Source organism: Schistocerca cancellata, chromosome 8 (genome assembly GCF_023864275.1).
Source record: "Schistocerca cancellata isolate TAMUIC-IGC-003103 chromosome 8, iqSchCanc2.1, whole genome shotgun sequence".
NCBI lineage: Eukaryota > Metazoa > Arthropoda > Insecta > Orthoptera > Acrididae > Schistocerca > Schistocerca cancellata.
This window is the reverse complement of record NC_064633.1, coordinates 445,849,500-445,870,570: the sequence shown is the minus strand read 5'-3', so window position 1 is coordinate 445,870,570 and position 21,071 is coordinate 445,849,500. Positions and strand designations below refer to the sequence as shown.

At 43.5% G+C, this 21,071-nt stretch overlaps 1 protein-coding gene across 1 annotated transcript in view; it reads left to right on the top strand.

The window, feature by feature from the left end:
* The window catches only part of LOC126094609 (AF4/FMR2 family member 1), a 173,343-nt gene that overhangs the window by 63,767 nt on the left and 88,505 nt on the right, over nt 1-21,071 (top strand). The window contains exon 4 of the mRNA XM_049909085.1: nt 4,305-4,341. Coding sequence (XP_049765042.1) covers nt 4,305-4,341 — 37 coding nt within the window. The remainder of the gene's footprint in view (nt 1-4,304; nt 4,342-21,071) is intronic.

The window sequence follows — 21,071 nt, the reverse complement described above, 5'->3', positions numbered from 1 at the left end:
ATACTCTCTACGATTAATAATTTTCTAAAGCGTCGTGGCGCAGCGGTAAGCGCTCGGGTTCGTAAGCCGAAAGTCGCCGGATCAAATCTCGCGCCATGCAATTTTTTATTATTTGTTTGTTGTAATTCAAATGTACACACACACACACACACACACACACACACACACACACACACACACACACACACACACACACACACACATATATATATATATATCAGTTGCAACAATTATGCATATAATAAGTTGTTGAAAGTCGTTTGTTGTGGAAAAATAATACTTGAAATAAAACACAATATCACAAATAATATTCAAGTGGATACAATTTATTGAAAAGTTCGGTATACACTCGCACATCATGAACAATTAGTGGCCAGAAGTAGCTGGAGTATCGCACGCACCAGAGTGATAGTAATCATAGAAACATGGAAAGCAGAAAACAGCACGACATCGAGCACATCTTATAAACGATGCGTTTTTACAAGAACAATTTTTTTTTAAATAATCTGTTGGGAAACATACCTGATTGACATTCCAGGACAGCCTTTTTCGGCGAGAGTTCTGGCACCCTGACAAACAAAATATAAAAATATCGTTTATATAAGAAATCTGTGTTGTCTATCATACATTAGATTATCATATTCTATCATCATGTCATATGACATTTGTGAACAGCTCTTTACGTACCTGTTTGATTAGTATTAATTATGAAATCTTTGTTGAAGTTAGTTATCAACGTTCGCGTCTGGATCCGAAATGTGTCCGCTGCGGCCAAAGTTTCGTCTTGAGTAGCCGTCTCTTTCCGGGAAACAAATTTTGTGATTTTCCGTTGCCGAATCCCGTGCTTCTTTTTAAATTCGGTGATCCATGTTTTTGAAGCTTTGAAGTTGAAATCTGGGAACTGACTTGCAGCGCCCAAGGCCCACTGCTACAGGTTACTGATATTAACTTGCTGCAAGTTTTGCCGAGCTTCTACGAAGCGATCATGCATCCATGAATCTATGGTACAATATTTATCAAATGTGCTACCGCCACGTTTGATTTGCTCTTCCCACCTGGATAAATAGCCCATATTTGTCAAACGAGAGTACCCCCCTTCTTTTTTTTTTTTGTAGAGTTTTGAGTCTCCAGCCTGGATGTTCTTTGGCCAGATTGACATATCTAATTTTGTAATCCAGAGAAATATAGTCGTACTTTTTTTTTCGACCGGCTCATATTCGTCTTATGATTCGTTGGCAATGGGATTAGTTTCAACGTCTTCGTAGGCATTATTATCGTCGATTTCACTAATGTCTATCAGTTCCTCATCATGAACGAGGGTTTTTTCGGCGAGCATTTGCAGCGTATTCTGGAACATTTCTTCCCCAATTACCATGGCTTATTCGTTGATTGATGATGACGGCTCTGCTGCGATGCGATTACTGTTACGAAGGAGGCCTTCAATATACACCAACGCATCTTTCAATTGTTGTTTCGCCACTTCGCTGTGTATAGAATCTTCTTCGATCAAATCACTTTCATGCGAAGGGCCCGGATCGCTCTCCAATTGTACCGCCTCCATTTTTCCGTTTGTTTAACAGGGTGTACCAAAGTTCTCACGTACGCACCGATTTTCGATGTTACAAGTTGCGCTAGGGACCGCATCTACCTTCTTTCGAAGTTAGCAGGCAACTACGCTGTTATGCGGCGGCTCGTTTCGGCCCATTCATATGTCCTTCAAGTGTAAAGAGCGAGTAACGGAGTTTATATTTCATACCTGCCACAGCAAATTTGTGTTCGTGGGGTCTCTATTCTAATTCGAACGTTTGACTTACTCTATACGTATTCGTTTCGGAACATCGTTTCTACGTCTTCCGTTAACTATACGTGGTAAACATTATGAAGACAATTAATAACATTCGTTAAATACAACTTTGTTTGCGGAAAACATAATGATGTTCGAAGTCAACAGTTTTTCCACGACAAAAGACTTTCAGCAACTTATTATATGCATAATTGTTGCAACTGATTGCCGGGAATTATATATATGTGTACATTTGAATAAAAAAAAAACTGGCGTGGTGCGAGATTCGATCCGGCGACCTTCGGTTTACGAACCCGAGCGCTTACCGCTGCACCACGACGCTGTAGAAAATTATTAATCGTAGAGTGTATTTCACAGCAGCGGTTTCTTTTACCTGTCGATTTTCTCGACAACGGCTGAGAAGTGCATCTTGGTGCTTTGCCACATTACACCTCTGGCCATGAGCTGTTATTATGCGCAGTATGAATCGAATCTGAATTTCACGATTGGCGGCCTCCCCTTGTTAGTCACAAAGTTCTGCCGTCATAAATTACGTTTTTAGGGTTTTGTTCCTAAGTGTATAAAAACAACCCTTACAGGATCACTTTGTTGTCCTTCCCTGTGTTTGTCCAATTGTTCAGAGCCCTTTTCTCTGGAAGAGATCGGCGTTTCAAGTTCAGATTTATGTCACATATTAAACTCTTATGCTCCCTTGCCGATGTTAAAATTTTACGCGTGCAGTCAAAAGATATTGCCGTTTATGATACTATTTCGATTCTCGAAAATTCACGCATCAGAACTCGTTGTGGACTTCCCGTTGACCAAAAATCATCAAATTTGGCAGGACTCAAGTTTCCACCGCACAAGTAAAGGAGAAAAAAATCAGAAAATTGTTAACGTCATTGTTCTCGAAAGTCAAGGAATTACTGGTTTCGACATCTCGTCAGTGTCAATGTCGATAATAGGCAAAAATCGTCAGTACTCTCCTTTCCCAGAAGGGATGAACTGTCTACACACACAATTAAGTTTGCACCTAATCCTCAATGTGTGAATCCTACTCGCACCTGACCAGTTTTATTTACACCTGTATTTTATTGTTAGAATACGCCCGGTCAGGCGAAATGCTTCAAATCCCCGATGTTCATAGGTGCGAGGTAATTACGTCCAACAATGCCAGTTTCCAGCACGATTACCAGCATATGTTTGCTAGTTAAAACGGTGCCCCGCAGGCCTAGTGACAAGAGGTGGAATTAACTCTCGTTATCTTGCTTCGCACGCTTGTGCCCACATTACTGTTAGCTCTCTCTCTCTCTCTCTCTCTCTCTCTCTCTCTCTCTCTCCTCCTCTCCTCCCGCTCTCCCTTTTCCTCCCTCCCTCCCTCCCTCCCCTCCCCTCTCAGCAGCAGTGCAGGGGGTGCTTGCTGTTGCTATTAGCTAACCCGCCTGCCTTCATTTCCTCTATTACTAGGTCAGCGACGAACACTGCTCAATAAAATTTGCAGAGCAGCAGCTGGTAGTTTCAGCAATGCGCAGATCAGAGGTGTGTGACCATTGGAATCTATCGTGAATACTGATTTTTTTTTTTTGTTACTTATTAATAAGAAGAGCATCCGTTTTGTACACATACTAGTTTAAGAAAACTGTTTTTACGCAACGTCAAAAGATGCTGATAAGTGTGTACGTGAATATTTAAAATTAACTTAGAAAAATCATAGGGAGCTGGATGCTATCTTAGTTCTTCGTTTAATGCCCTTTCAATGCTTAAAAAGCTTAAAAACAAGGTAGATCTACAAAGAAAAACGTATTTGCTAAAATACAAAATGTTTATTACCTAAGTAACATCAAGCGGATGCGGAGACAACATTTCGTACACGTCCGCAATTTTATTCATTTCCAGACCTTACATCTTACTCACAAATATTGCCTATGGAGTCGACAAGTTGTTGCGACTCTCAACCGTGTTTCTGTTTCCTGTACTTAGCTCCTTCGACTAAAAACCAAACTTGTTTCTAAATGTAGTGCAGTTTTTTTCAAAGTTGCAGTGATACGTATTTCGGTCCCTTGTGAACGCCTGATCGAATCACTATCGTATTTAGTCACTAAACGTACCTCCCCCCACCCCATTCGTCTCGCTGTCTGCAAATTCCATATCAAAGCTATAAAACCTTGCTTGATTCCGTGAATCCACTTCAGTAAATGGTTAGTTTTGTATGAAGACAATGTATGCAATGAATGAAGATAATTCCACGTTTGTGTGTGTGTGTGTGTGTGTGTGTGTGTGAGAGAGAGAGAGAGAGAGAGAGAGAGAGAGAGAGAGAGAACGAGCGAGCGTGCTTATTAATGTTTGTAAGCAAGTGTGGGACTTTCTGTTTCGTTTGTGTGTAGGACAATGACACGCTGATTCTCACACTTCACCCGAGGCTTTCTAAAAAAGAAAATATTGGTTATGCGTGTAAGTAACAGCTCTTGCATGTTCTTTGTGCTACTGTGCATCAGTGCTTACAGTCTTCTTTCTGTTGCAGATATTACGGCGCCATCTCCACCGCCGTCCGTGCCATCGTAAGTACCGGTCGGCTTAATGTCCTCATAAATAGCTCCAGTTGTTATCGCAGGGAAGCGTAATCTACACAGCCAAGAGCTGTTAGATATATTTTTTCTCATTCCAAAAATATCGGACGGACACCGGAAAGATAATTGATCATAAGAATGTCAACGTGTCGGTGACTTTGCGTTCTTAATTGACTAATGGTTCATCTCACACCCGCCAGTATCGCCGTTGGTGGAAATGTTAATGGCATATAACTCAACAGCGGTTTGTGTGCTACGACTACCAGAAGCAAGGAAAATATCCTGGTAAAGGGCGCTTCGGGGCGTTCTACAGAGTTGTTTCCATTTTGTGCACGATTTTGATACTACGTATTGGTGATTTTCATCAGAATTGCAGAAGTTGATGCCATCCAAAAAGTTTTTGTTTGGTCGTATGTGTTTGGGGACTGAGTGGGGGCAGAGTTGCCCGAATTACCCCGTAACTGCTGTTCAACATTTGACATTTGGCTTGATAGCATTCTGTTCACGGCATCGTAGAATCAGTTTGTATATCGTTTAATGTTTCTCATCTGTATCATCTTGCCTACACTAATTTATTATTAAATTCCAACACAGTTATGGGGCTCTGAAAACACATACGTGTCTTGTGAGACAGTATTTATATCCTCTGTTCATGTTGTCTGGTAGAAAAAATGGTTGTCAGGGACCGCTCCAAGACTGGGTTCTGGGGGCGGAGATCACAGTTCCTTACTTTCTCTTCCCTCTGTCAAATACAATTTGCTATAATTCCAGCTTTTAACTACTACAGTTGCTAGGATTTAAAAACATAGTAATAATAGTAATGATGATGATACAAGTTTTAATAATGATTATATGTTTACATTGAAGCTAAGTACATTACTGTAGCATAACTTGGAAGCATAATAATTTGCACGATGTAAAATGAAAATGCGCACTCAAGACTGTCAGTATTTAACGTAAAGTTATTCATACTCTGCAGGCCTGTGTTCGCAAACGTAATGGACGGTCATGTAAATGAGAAGAATGTTGTTTCTTTCAGTCCTTTCCGCATACGTTTAGGAAGTCAGTATATATATATGTGTTGACCCAAGAACAGTCTGATTAGCAGTAGAAGCCTGTGAGTCTGCGCATTTACTTTGCGGGAATGTTCTCTGCAGCCCGTCTGTCCTCAGTACCATGAGGGCTGACCCTCATGGGAACAAGTAAAAAGTGCCCTATGTAAAATTATCTAAGAATCATCGAAATGCATAAACGTAAACACGTTCTTAGCAAAATATGCTTAGTGAAGAATGTGGGAGGGGTTGGTCATGGACCCCATTGTTTCAGCAGTCATTTGTTGGTTTTGTCTGTTGAAGCTAGGAGCATGTGAAACTGCGTGAGAACCTTTAATAACTTGGCAATAATTCACGTAAGAAGTGGAGTAGCAGCGACCGTATGATGGCAACTATGCCAGCTGTGCAGCGGGCTGTCTGACCTACTTGGGAGACAGCGTTTCGGGACTCTTCCAGCGCCGTGCCAGCTGCTTTTGTGTGTGTGTGTGTGTGTGTGTGTGTGTGTGTGTGTGTGTACGCGTGCGGCGCGCGTTTCACGTGGGCTTTTGTTGCCGGTCCGCTTGCTCTCTTGTGCGATGCGTTCCCTCCTGTTGTACAGAGGGGTCGGGGACCTTGCCCTGTTGCAATGCCGTGCACATTGCCTGCGTCCAGTAGAAAACACCTCAGTTTGCATCACGTCCAGCATTCTACGGAATTGGAAAATTATTTTTTAAATCGAGTGCAGAGATAGTGGAACCAGGAGCGTAAAACTCAAGTTTTTTTCGTTCTTCACGAAGCTACACCTCTTAAGCAGTAAACAGGGTGGGGACTACACACTCGTGCGTTGTTGTAATAGTAACGTCGGGTGGCTGTACCCTGACAAATAAAACCTCGCCGGAGACAAAATTCTTGTTTTACTGATGAAGTACGAGGGTGAGTCAAATGAAAACATTAAATATTTTTTAAAATATTTATTATTGTACTGAAGTGGTACAAAGCTCAATGCAAGTACTCCAGCGCTTACAAAGTGCATATATTCTCAATCGTTTAGAAAACAATTATTTGGTAGTCTGCGTCTTTGAGTGGTCCAAACATATGCAAATCACTTGGGGGCAAGGTCTGGTGAGTATGGTGGATGAGGAACACTCTCAAAATGCAGGTCTGTGATTGTTGCACGGGCATTGTAGGGCCTTGCATTGTCATGTTGCAAAACGACACCTGCTGACAGCAATCTACGTCGCTCTGATTTGATTGCAGGTGGCAGGTGATTTATTAGGAGATCTGTGTATGATGCACTGGTGACAGTAGTCCCTCTAGGTACGTAATGCTCCAAAATGACTCCTTTTTCGTCCCAAAAGAGTGTCAGCATAACCTTCCCTACTGGTGGTTCTGTTCGAAACTTCTTTGTTTTTGGCGATGAGGAATGGCGCCATTCCTTGCTCACTCTCTTTGTTTCCGGTTGGTGGAAGTGAACCCAGGTTTCGTCCCCAGTAACGATTCTTGCAAGGAAGCCATGACCTTCTCGTTCAAAGCGTCGAAGTAGTTCTTCACAAGCATCAACACGTCGTTCTCTTATTTTAGGAGTCATCTACCGTGGTACTCATCTTGCAGACACTTTGTGAAACTGGAGCCCATCATGCACAATGTGGTGTGCTGACCCATGACTAATCTGTAAATATGCTGCAATGTCTTTGAGTGTCACTCGGCGGTTTTCTTTCACTATGGCTTCAACTGTTGCATTGTCTTTTGGAGTCACAACTCGTTGTGCCTGACCTAGACGAGGAGCATCTTCCACCGAAGGTACACTATTTGCGAACTTCCTACTCCATTCGTACATTTGCTGCTGTGACAAACATGAATCACCGTAGTGAACCGTCATTCGTCGATGAATTTCAGTAGGTTTCACACCTCCACTACGCAAAAACCGAATAACAGAACGCTGTTCTTCCCTGGTGCAAGTCGCAAGTGGGGCGGCCATGTTTATACTGATATTGCGACGGTATGTGTGCATCTGCACTATGCTGCCACCTACAGGACAGTCTGCACGCTGTTTGTAGCACGCTTACGAACTTACATGATAACGGCGCGAAATTTAGATTTGTTATTACAAATTTAAGGTTTTCATTTGACTCACCCTCGTAGCTAGTTAGAAGTCAGTGTGTCGTGGTTGCTGCTAAGGAGGTGGCCTCGGCTACCACATTCGATCTCTCTCCGTAGAATACATTCACATTCCAGGTCTGTCAGCACAGTCATAACCATGCAATGGTCCTTCTCTTCCACTGCACCGCGATTGGAAATGATTGTAAAAAAGTAGCAATTTTTATGCAACCCTCGGTATTCTTACGGCGTTCACCAGTACCGGAAACATATGCAATCATTTTTTTGAAACTCGAGGAACATAATTTTTTATGTGCTTTAGACGTAATCACAGGGGAAACTTGGTAATTCCGGCGTGTGTACTTTTTGGCTCTGGTTACACGCTAGGTGTCCTGTAACTCTTGTGATGACTTGAAAGTACTTGTCTTTGAATTACGTCGGGGGTGATTGGAGTTTCGCTCTGATCTGAGAAGGCGTCTGGCTGGCATTTATTTTTGTTATTTGTGGATCCAGCTATGAATACGTGGAGGATGCTGTTACCACAGCGTATTTTGAGAGGAGTTAATTCTTATAGTTTTCCACTTTTTTCATATGTAAAAAGATTTGTTAGCGCAGTAGCTTCTGCTGACAATGAATTCAATCACTGAATGACCTTTGGCTAAACTACGGGATGGTTCCTGCCGTGTGCGAGAAGAAGTCAGTCCTGCTGCTCTTTCTCGGAACATGTTTGTTTGTGTGTATGGGTTGGTTGGTTGGTTGGTTGATTTGGGGGGAGGGGACCAAACAGCGAGCACATCGGTCCGATCGGATTCGGGAAGGATGTGGAAGGAAGTCGACCGTGCCCTTAGATGTGTTTGTCATGAAAAGGTACTTTGCAAATGTATTAGTCCACCGTTCAGATTAATAAACGGGACAACACTCCTGTTTTGTTGATAAATAATCTCTTTTGTTACAGCATACTATTTTTGCTTTGTGATATTCAGAGTGATTTTACTATCAGCGCCAAATATCCTGACTCTGGCTTGGAGAATGTGTGTGTGTGTGTGTGTGTGTGTGTGTGTGTGTGTGTGTGAGAGAGAGAGAGAGAGAGAGAGAGAGAGAGAGAGAGAGAGAGAGAGAGAGAGACCAGGTTATTTGCTGGCCTTTCGTAAACAGTGCCCCCTGATGATAAGAAATCGTAACTTTTGAATGTACAGTAACCATTATCTTAGTATGTAGCAGAAAAGCGTACTTACTTCTATGTTTGTAAAGAAAGAAATGCCGTAGTGTACTACAGATGCAGTTTGGTAGGGTAAAGACAATAGTCACCTTGGATATAAAGTTGAGAGGCCGTTGGTGTTTCGTAGGAGTTTCTATCATAATTTCCTTCAGTCCCATGCTGTACAATTTAACATCTTATCTTGACATCTAAATTTTTTTTTGTGACTGACTTCCGTTCTTTTTCTGATCATGCCATCACAGCCATGCGCACGTGTAACCTCTTTTACAGCGTTTTATGCTGTGTCAGTCACGTGTTTCTCCTAATCTCATGTTGGATGGTTAAAAAATTTTGTATCGTGTGAATCACTATAGTATCTGATAGTGATTTGTTTTTCCCGTATGCTTGTTTGAAATTTTATCGTTGTTGTTCCTAAGGTTGAGGAGGATCCATTGACAAAGTTAACTGTATAGCATGCAGCTGATGTGATATTATCTGTTGGAGACAATGGTTCGTGGAAGAGTAACAACACTAAACGAAAATCTCAAGGTCTTCTGTTTAATTCGAAATAGTCACACTCTGTGTAAATCCCTTTTGTGTGAAATTTTTTGTACGCTGTGTGAATTAACTGTTGCAGTTTATTATTTCTCCAATTATTTTACTTTCTCTGCTTTCATTACATGTAACTTAAGCCCATCCATAAACGTGTCAGTTCCCGACTTAACTTTCTCCCACAATCATTATAGTGGCCATCATTTTAACATTTACGGGTGACGTATGTTATTCAGAATTGCGAGACGAGCACAACCGTAACCGGGTTTTTCTCCCGTTGTCCAACCGCTGTTATATGGTATCTACATTAATACGCAATTTTATGTGGGCGAGAAGAGGGTGGAGATTGTAGAGATACACCTCTTTGGGGAGATAAATGTCGCTGGCCACGTATTGGTAGTACGATAATTACTGCAAACATGTCCTCCTAAAACTTTTTAAATGACGGTATTACTACCTTTAAATGGGCACCCAAAACCGGCTTTCCATAATTCGATCTCCTAATAGGGCTTGTTGTTGCTCATTTAAACAGCCAGTCACCGATCCTGAAATGGGGGTTTGGCTTCTGTAATCGATTTTTCTTCCATGTTTGAGTCGTAATAGTGTTATCAGGTTACTACATCCGTAAATACTGATATATTTGCTGAATTAACAAAATCGATCTGCCTAGCAACAAACCTATATCCTCGTTAGCCGGACGAATTTTGAATTGGTATACCCTCTCTCGCTTTTAATGGCAAAAGCGCTCGAGCAGAGTCAGTGGCTGGTGATCAAACTTCAGCTAATTTTATTCCCAGGGGAATAATAATCTCTCTTCACGCATTGGGAAGTTTTCAGTTTACCGAGTAAGGCGGCGCCTTGGTTAGCACACGACTCGCATTAGGGAGGACGAGGTTTCAAACCCGCGTTCGGCCATCCTGATGTAGATTTTCCGTGATTTTCCTAAATATCTTCAGACAAGTGACGGGATGGGTCCTGTGAAAGGGAACGGCCGATTTCCTTCCCCATCCTTCCCTAATCTGAGCACGTGTTCAGTCTCTAATCACCTAGTTGTCGATGGGACGTTAAACACTAATCTCCTCCTCCTCATATTCTATAATGCTGGGGTAAAAATTGTTAAGATGGGCTTAATGTAAAAGCTTGGCTTTCGTTAAATGACGGGTAAGGTTTTAAACGTCACTTCTTGAACACACTTTTTGCTCCTTTGATTGTAGTATCGTCCATTAGGAAATCTTACGCTTCTTTTATAATTATGAAATGAAAAGTTACTGTTTACCTCGCTTCACCGTGACGACAAAAACGGAAAGGTTTATTTACAGTCAGAGTTGCTGTAAAACTTCCGTTGCTGGGAAAACCAATTTTGACCACGTTAGCAAAATCGATTCGCACATTAACGTGTACATTTAACAGCGAAAAAAGGGTTTCCGAAATTCGATTTTCGTCTGCCTTAAGTTGTGTCACATCTAAATGTAGTACATCACCCCGTTCTTCCCTCTGTAGTGAAATGATAGGTAATAGGTAGCAAGCACCACGGAGGGGGGGGGGGAGGGGGGGGGGGAATCGTGTGTTTACCGCAGCAAGCGGCAGTACCTGTTCCAGTTGGAAGAGTATAGTTGCGCCTCTACACAAAGGCTCGCTGCAATGTTCCCACTGGTCGCCGACACGCCGCGCCGTGTATTCATACGGCGCGGAAGGCAAGGCTAGGCATGGGAACAGCGCCGAGGGGGTCACTGATTCACCGCAGCTGCGTACGCACGTACGAAGTTGAGGATGTCAGATTTACTTCTACCACTGTTCGTGTGCCAACAATGAGGCTTCCTAAATATTCGGCCGAGCTGTTGGATATAGTAGTTTACCAGAAGGAATCCTCGTTGGACGGTCGTAAGGAACTGCAGAAGAATTTGCACAAAATTTCCACTTGCTGTAATAAATGAGAGTCCTCCTCAAATGTGGATGACTGTAAGATAATGTTTGCAACAAAGAGCAAGAACTCTTTAGTATCTGATAACGAGAATAGTGGTTAATATCTTGAGCACGCCACGTAAGTATTTAGAAGAAGGTAGTATAAGAAGCGATATGAAATGGGGCGATGACGTAAAATCACTTAGTACAGAAAGCGAAAGGATCATTAAAATTTACTTGAAGGGTTCTGAGGACGTGCGGTGCATCTGCAAATAAACGTAGTGCGCCCGTTTCTAGAGTACTGTCCTAGCATTTGGAGTCCTTATGAATCAGGCAAGGCGACAGATGCCGAAAGAAATCAGGGACATGCTGCTAGCATAGTAATACGAAAGTGCTCGGGGAAATTAAGTGGGGTCGTAGAAAGATGACGTATGTCTCGCGAAAGCCTGTTGGTTCAGATAGACGTATAGGCAGTCAGTCTTTTTTCCCTACCTCAGCACGCGAGTAGAACAGGAAAGGAAATGGATTATTGGTACAGTGTGCCCTCTGCTATGCACTGCATTTTAACTTGGGGAATGTGTACATACAGATAGAACTACAGTCAGTTCATGGAGACCCCAACCAGTGCGCGAAAATGGTTACAAATTTCGCGGGATACATGTAAAGCATCAGCCTCAGGGCGCATGAAGCTGTAATTTGATACGATGTTGGGAACCTGCTTCTTTGCTCCCAGGAGAAAAACACCGCAAACGACTTCGTTTTCTTTCCATAAACAGGAGAAAAATACCCATTTGTATTGGAATACAAGACGTGAAGCAAACGCCTTGAGCCAGTCACAACATTTAAATATCCAGGGATAATACCGCAAAGTAACCTGAATAGAACGAAACTTAAAAACCAGTTTGCGGAAGCTGAATAGAAGTCTCATATTTGTCGAATTGTCTGAAAAAGGGAGATGCACAAGGGGACGCATATACTGGGATCATTTCTAGCGTATTGCGAACGAATTTAGACATGTGCTTGCAGGAACGTACCAGGTCAGTACAGCTTTTACGGAAGTGTAACCTTTGTGATCAGGGAATTTACACAGCAGTATTTGGGATAAAGGCGACCTTGTTTCCCCATAACTCTGTTGCTTATACTTTGAGGAAGACTGTACAAAAATTATACTGATCGAACAGTCTGTCCCTCCGAATGGATCACGATTGGGATTCAGAGGCATTTCGCCCTCACTCTGCATGCGAAAGGCAGAGAGTACAGTAGATAATACAATGCTATGAATAGAAGCTTCCGGAATATTTACGTATATGTAGCCTCTAATAACTTTCCAGAAACTGGAAATAGACACAAACATTCAGTCAGTGTATTTAGTGATGGATTAGGCCTACATATACTGCATATTTCAGCCACGCGTTCTGTGGTTTGAGATCCAGGCAGGCTTTCGAAATAGTTTGTTGACGGGTTGACAGAGTTTACTCCGGTGCGAGAAGCCTAATAAGGAAGTGCAGGATCTGTCGCACAACGTCGACGACATGACGGGCTCTGTAAATAAAGTATCAGATCTTATAAGTCAGCAGACATAGCTTCTCCAACTGAAGAGTGGGTTTGCTTGCGAAGCAAGTCTTCGTCACATCGTGCCTTTAATGGAAGATGCTACGACATTCTGTAGTTACTGAAAAGTTTATTGTCGTTCGCTGTTACCGGAAACAAAGTATGAAATGTTTGTATATGTCATGGGTTATAAATAACTTAGTTCCAGATAGGATTTTACGTTTTAGTAATCAACAGCAATTTTCACAGACCCCTTGTCTTTTAGCATGGTCACTTTCTTCCTGCCGGTCCACATTTTCTAAGGTGTTCCTCTTGATGTATCATCTGACAATCAGGCTACAAGCGCATTTTATTTCTTACTGTCCTCGTAGTCGTCAGAGACAGAGGTAAATGTGAGGGGACCAGAAGTTTCATTTTAGAAACGCAGCGTGTGTCGCTCTCTCTTTCAGGCGACCCCCCGCACATGGCTGACAATGCTTCTTCGTATAACACAGAGCCGCATTATGCCAATCCTGCAATTTTTCACCGCTGACAGAAGTGTGATGTAATCCAAATAGTGGTTAGTAATCACACAATAAAGCAGTAGTCTGTAAAGCTATTCCACAAGAAAACACGAATGATCTCTAAAAAACAAAACACAAATCAAGCTTATTGATAGTTCGCAGTATGTTCAGTACTGCAGGATTATGCCTGTGCACGGTCGTTCATGTTAGTACAAAAAGCTACAAATCCTCGTCTCGTCTAATTACGATGTGTGCTCCATTAGATAGTTATGTGGATATTTCCCTGTCAGTATAAACTGGCATTCGCTTCATGTGCACTCGATACATCCACACGAATACTGTTCGGTGCTTAACATGATGTGCAATATAAGCAATGAGTCGCAGATTCTGAAGGTCAGTGGACGAGAAGCGGATGTTACGCAAGTAACACTAACGGAAGGGCTATGGATAATTTGTTTGGGTCATGGAAAGAACTCAAGATAGCAGGGGATTATAAACAAGCGCTGCAAATGTATGGTGCAAGTACGTAATCCAGAGGAGATAGAGATTGATTTAATAAGTTGCTCCGAAGGACATACGGCAACGCAACACGCTTCGAAACTCAAGCTATGGACGATTATGATTGTATTCTGACGACGTCGAACAAAAATAGCCTTCGTATATTTTCTTGTTTACAAGTCCTAACGACGGAATCAGTTTCCATTACAGACATTTAAAATGCAGATTGTGCTTGGTGTTGTGGGTGAAATGATATTGAAGAGCACGTTTTCTGTAGTTAATGCCAGTGTGAGATCAAACCTGAAAATCTGCAAACAAAAGCTGCAGAGTATACAATGTTTTAGCCAGGGACGTTCTTTTTTCCGTGACGCTCGACGCAATACTTTGACATCGCAAGGATTAGGTAGCTACTTTTTCTTCCTCTTTTTCTCTGTCTTCTTTTATTTATTTCTTTAAGGCCACTACACAGAGCCTGCACTGCAGAGTTAACGAAGTTACGGTGTGCTGCAGATCGTTCATTGACGTTTGTGAGAGCATTGTATTTCTTATCAAACTCCGAAGCGCCCTGATTGACTGATGAACGTCATTCTAATAAACATGCAAACAAGCTCTGAATCAATCTCGCACGTCATCTGCTATGCAAGTCATGTAATACGCGAAAACATAATCGGAAGCAGATCAAAGTATTCCTTAACCTCTTTACGGTTTGCGCCCACATGTGCTCGTTGTTGAGTTTAGGCTGCGTGTTGTTTCCCTAGCCGGCGTCAAGAACAGGTGAGCCATCTCCAACGATTTGTGTACGCGGAGAAACGCGCGCGCGTGCTCGCCCCCCCCCCCATCTCTCTCTCTCTCTCTCTCTCTCTCTCTCTCTCTCTCTCTCGCACACACAGGGGGGGAGGGGGTGACAGTGGGGCGGCGGGGAGACTAAAACACTTGGTGTTCGATTACCGGCGCGTTTTAATTAGCTTAAGGCCGAATGAGGTTACTCAGTATTTTGAAGAAGTGGTGGCCATCGATGTTTCCCCGCAATACAGTATTTTCAAATAATATCGAGAAACTTTCTTCAGTAATACCGCCTGTGATTTCCCTCGTGATTCCGTTGAAATCACTGGGTGTCTATAACGTCATGAGCATCAGAGGTACGTTAAAGGCGAGTGACTTGTGTCGGTCTCAGCTACCTAACGGACCTGGAAAACAAGACGGACCGAGCTGTAGTCTCACTGGTGCAGTGTTGTTAGTAGCGTACAATGAGTGTTGTTGAGAGGTTTGGCGAGGTTGCATGCAAAAATTTTAAAAATGCAGTAACTGTGCTCTGCTGGTTAGCGCGCGTCCACACACAATGTTAGCAGAGACGTATTTCGGCGTCGGTTGTGAAAACGGTATTTCGGAAGTCTATTAGTATGTTTTTGCTGTGAGTATTGTGGAAGTAGAAGTGGCGGCGCCTCCCCTGTGTCTCGACGTTTCCCGGCGGGCGAGGATGCTAGTGACACAACCTGGCGGCGTGGTTTGCCGGCCAGTGCGAGGCTTTGGGGCTTATCGATTGGCGTGCCGGGGTCCGCCGCTACAGCCCGCCCTCCCTGCCTGTACACGGCCGCTCGCTTGCTTGTCTCAGCTGCGCTCCGGCTTGACTCGTGCGATTCCGTGCCTCTCCACCGTCTTTCTGCTCACACCACCGAAAGCAAGAGTCGCATAAAAAAAATGCTCAGTGAGGCAAGGCAAAGGTGATACATTTATATGATACACTATCCCCATTTACTGTGCTTACGTTACGAGACAAAATTTACTCTCTCGAGGTCTAAGAGAACCGAGCATCATCTTACGAGCTAATGTGAAAGATGTAAAGGGACCTCTTACTTGTAATTTTTTTCAGGTATATAATTAAATCACCAAACGTTTATTAATCCATTTCATTCAGCGCTGCATTCCATTAGCGGAGAACCCGCGTGACTGCTGGCATGTCGCATTAAACTGTGTTCATGGACACATTTTTATATACGGTATGTTGCTAGGCATGCTTCGTGTAGCGGTCGGTTACACCCTTCCCTGTTTCATTTATCGGCGGTACGACTGTTAAGCTTCCGCTTTGTTTCTGGTGAGTCCAGACTGAAGACAGGTTTGATTGAGCTCTCAACATAAGTCTGTCCCCTGCCAGCCTCCTAATCTTTTCATAATTGCTGCAACTTACATCCATTTGAACCTTCTTTCTGTACACGAGAAGCCTACAATTCCCCCCCCCCCCCCGTCTCTCTCTCTCTCTCTCTCTCTCTCTCTCTCTCTCTCTCTCTCTCTCTCCCTCCTCCTCCTCCTCCTCCTCCTCCTCCTCTACCAGTTCGTTCGACGGTCTCTCGATGCCTCAAATGGTTCAAATGGCTCTGAGCACTATGGGAGTTAACATCTGAGGTCATCAGTACCCTAGAACATAGAACTACTTAAACCTAACTAACCTAACGACATCACACACATGTATGCCCGAGGCAGGATTCGAACCTGCGACTGTAGCAGTCGCGCGGTTCCGGACTGAAGCGCCTAGAACCGCTTGGCCACTCCGGCCTGCTCGATGCCTCAGAAAGCGTCATACAAAATCGCAACACCAAAAAATAATTAATGTGGAGTACTGCAATTTCAGGTATACATTTATGTAGGCAACGTATTCAAGTTATTAACATTGCAAGTTCACACGTTAATGTAAGCGCGAGATAAGCCATTGCAAATGTGAAATGCTGGTAATTAATAACCAGTGTAACCGCCACAATGTTGAGTGCAAGCATACAAATACGCATACATCGTTTTGCCCAGGTGCCGGACGTCAGTTTGTGGGAAGAAATTCGATGCTATTGCACTTGGTCAGTCAAAACAGGGACTGTTAATGCTGTTTGTGGATAATACTACAGTTGTCGTCCTAGGGTGTCCCATATCTGCCCTATTGGAAACCTGATGATCAATTGGAGACATATCTGCTGGGTTAACAACAGCGGTATGTGGGCGAGCGTTGCCCTGTTGGTAAATACTCCCAGGAATGCTGCTCATGAATGACAGCTCAACATGTCGAATCACCAGATTGACTGACAAATTTGCAGTCAGGGTGCGTAGGATAACCAAGGGGTGCTGCCATGTGAAATCGCACTCCGGTCCATAATTCCAGGTGTCTAACACACAGATACGTTGGTTGCAGGCCGTCAACCGGTCTCCTCCTAACGAACACACAACGGTCACTGGCACCGAGGCAGGGGCAGCTTTCACCAGAGAACACAACTGACCGCGCCCGGTATTGTTGCGAGCGTACATTCTCGTGATCAACGTTGCCAGAGTCGTGTGCAGTGGCTACATTCCTGCGTAGTGTTTCTACAGTATCGCAGAAGGAGCATCCAGTTTCTCATAGCCATACTACACGGCCTTGTTAAAGTTCAGTGAGGTGTTGATGTTGGCGTCCTTCTGGCCTTGAAGGCATTCTTGACTAACATCAACTCTCCACGTTCATTGTTAAAGGTAACGAACACTCAACGACCGTTACGGCGTGTATTTAACCTGATTTACATCCTCATCAGTTTGGATTCCGTAGAAATGTTGGAACACATAAGCCAATACTGACCCTACGACTTACCTTAGAAGCTAGATTAAGGAAAGGCAAACCTACGTTTCTAGCATTTGTAGTCTTAGAGAAAGCTTTTGAAAATGTTGACTGGAATACTCTTTCAAATTCTGAAGGTGGCAGGGCTAAAATACAGGGAGCGAAAGGCTATTTACAAATTGTACAGAAACCATATGGCAGTTAGAATGAAATTTTCACTCTACAGCGGAGGAAGTTTCAGATGGCAGCCCCTCGACTCTTATAGTCGAGGGGCATGAAAGGGAAGCAGTGGTTGGGAAGGAAGTGAGACAGGGTTGTAGCCTCTCCCCGATGTTATTCAATCTGTATATTGAGCAAGCAGTGAAGGAAGCAAAAGAATAATACGGAGTAGGTATTAAAATCCAAGGAGAAGAAATAAAAACTTTGAGGTTCGCCGATGACATTGTAATTCTGTCAGAGACAGCAAAGGACTTGGAAGAGCAGTTGAACGGAATGGATAGTGTCTTGAAAGGAGGATATAAGATGAACATCAACAAAAGCAAAACAAGGATAATGGAATGTAGTCGAATTAAATCGGGTGATGCTGAGGGAATTAGATTAGGAAATGAGACACTTAAAGTAGTAAAGGAGTTTTGCTATTTGGGGAGCAAAATAACCGATGATGGTCGAAGTAGAGAGGATATAAAATGTAGATTGGCAATGGCAAGGAAAGTGTTTCTGAAGAAGAGAAATTTGTTAACATCGAATATAGATTTGTCAGGAAGTCGTTTCTGAAAGTATTTGTATGGAGTGTAGCCATTTATGTAAGTGAAACATGGACGATAACTAGTTTGGACAAGAAGCGAATAGAAGCTTTAGAAATGTGCTACAGAAGAATGCTGAAGATTAGATGGGTAGATAACATGAGGAGGTATTGAATAGAATTGGGGAGATGAGGAGATTGTGGCACAACTTGACTAGAAGAAGGGACCGGTTGGTAGGACATGTTCTGAAGCATCAAGGGATCACCAATTTAGTTCAAATGGTTCAAATGGCTCTGAGCACTATGGGACTTAACATCTATGGTCATCAGTCCCCTAGAACTTAGAATTACTTAAACCTAACTAACCTAAGGACAGCACACAACACCCAGCCATCACGAGGCAGAGAAAATCCCTGACCCCGCCGGGAATTGAACCCGGGAACCCGGGCGTGGGAAGCGAGAACGCTACCGCACGACCACGAGATGCGGGCACCAAATTAGTACTGGAGGGCAGCGTGGAGTGTAAAAATCGTAGAGGGAAACCAAGAGATGAATACACTAATTAGATTCAGAAGGATGTAGGTTGCAGTAGGTACTGGGAGCTGAAGAAGCTTGCACAGGATAGAGTAGCATGGAGAACTGAAGACGACGACGACAACAACATCATCCTCATAGTGGTGCTACTGGTGCTGCTCTCAGACGAATGGCGCGAAATTTGAATAGACATTGTCTTTCAGACGTAGAAACACGCCTACCAACTTTCGTACATGTCGCACGAATGATTGTTGGTGTCGCGATTTTTTTTCCGTCAGTATTTTAACCGATTTCTTCTCCTAGACTAGTTTGTTCCATAAATACTCCCGTATGAGTTCGTATCTCTCTAATTGTACCATTGCCGGTTGGAGTGGCCGAGCGGTTCTAGGTGCTACAGTCTGGAACAGCGCAACCGCTACGGTCGCAGGTTCGAATTCTGCCTCTTGCATGGATGTGTGTGATGTCCTTAGGTTAGTTAGGTTTAAGTAGTTCAAAGTTCTAGGGGACTGATGACTTCAGAAGTTGAGTGCCATAGTGCTCAGAGCCATTTGAACCAATTCTACCATTATGCTCCACCCCCTCTTTCAGTGTACTACGATTACTGAATATTATTCTAATGAATCTCTACGTTGCATCTGTCTTTCCTACTGTAAAATTCTTCAATCCCCGTACGTGTTCATCCATATATTTAGTGGATGTGACTTTCTCGTGATTGGCCGTCGTGTTGTCAAACAGTAACGGCTATGTCTACCTATTTAGCGCGGTAGGCTGCACTCTTGAGTGTCGAGGATTGACTAACAGTACGAAGCGTCGATCCTCAGCGGGCTTCCTGATTTTTCACTACAGTTCTCTAGCGTTGCGACTTCTCTATATGCAGTGGCGTGATGTAACACGAACGCAGTTACTAAGTTTGTTATGGAAGGACTGGCGGTGTTACGATGGTACAGCGCTTCGTGGGCGAGTGTTGCTGTCGTGTTGTACCGCGGGCAGGTCGGCCACTGTTCGGACCGTTCGCGAAGAAAAGGCGATCGGTGCGTGACGTCACGCAGCGCGGCCGTGGGAAGCGCTCTGCACCACCTGGCGGCCGCTTCCGCCGTCAGAAAAACTGCACTGCTATCCCCTCCAGCTGCTCTGCACTCACCCCGCGCTCGCGCTGACCTTATTCGAGTCAGGCTTAATCCAGGCGTTGCTCCACGTGATTGCGCAAAAGTTCCACCCGGTAGAATTGGGTCATTTGCTCGCAGCGTGCGCAGCTAGGTGTCGGCAAGTTGGCGCGACGGGTTATTATTTGTTAACACAATCCAGTCGTTGCTCGCAATAATTATATGGTGGTGCTGTCAGAAGTTACGCCTTCGCAGCATAAAACTTAATTTCGCCTTATTGTGTGTTCATACAATTGGTATCATAAAACGCGCATGTGCCCGTGTTTTCCGAGCACTGAAACTTAATCCACGTAACCAGTCAGGTCGCTTTAGTGTAACCCGCCAAGTTTCCTCTTTCACTGTTAATCGGTTTTGAAGAACGAAATGTGAATAATAGTCATACTTTCAGAGAAGTGTGAAGATTTGGTAAGTCGGAGAGGGTCCCACTTAACCGTTTTATCATAATTCGCAAATTTATAACGAACTGCTGAAACTACTTAGACTGAGTTAGGAAATTGTTCAACTACGCTAGTACTCGCGTCTGTTTTTTTGTGGGTAACAGCGTATGTGGACATTTGCTGTTCATTGGAAAGTAATTAACATGGCACCGTTTTTTATCGATTTTTACGGTTTTCTTGATGTTTTCGTTGAGACAAAATTGCAGTTAACACTGTTCTGATATTTCATACAGAACTAACATATTCGACTTCGAGTACTGACTTAGTGGTGTCAAAAATATAATCTTCCAAGATACTCAGTACCCAGAAATTTTTGTATTAATCTCCTGTAACCTGCCACGTCGTCGCGAGCTTGGATGGTTCTTCCTGCTTCCACTGCGCTTTGTTACAGATGACCAGCGTGATGACAATGTGCTAACATCTAATTTATGTCGCCTTCGGCGAAGTAAATGTCCCAGCTCAGTTGTTTAGATCATGCGATTCTCGAGCCGAGACACACACATTCCTCAGTGTTTTCCCCAGAACAAAATGACGTTTTGCGTGACGCTTTAAAACCAACAGTGATAGTATAAAGAAGATACTCTGTAGTGTTTTACGAGATCAAACTTCATCAGTCCAAACAAACCGACTGACGCTTATATTGCTTCAACGTAAATTACTGGTTCTCATGGGAAACTTAGGTGTGTGCGTGTGTGCGTGTGTGCGTGTGTGCGTGCATGCATGCATGCATGCATGCATGCATGCATGCATGCTTGTAAACGAGGTTGGCGGTTACTGACTCAGACATGTTGCTGGCTAACGTCTGATGAACCAATGAGGACTACAACAAGCAAAAGGGAAAAGAACTTTCCGCTTTCACTGTTACGCGAATGTGGTTTCCGTAAACGTTTTGTATATCGACACAATTGCAAGGGATGATTACTTTGCTTGTTGTCGGTGTTAGGG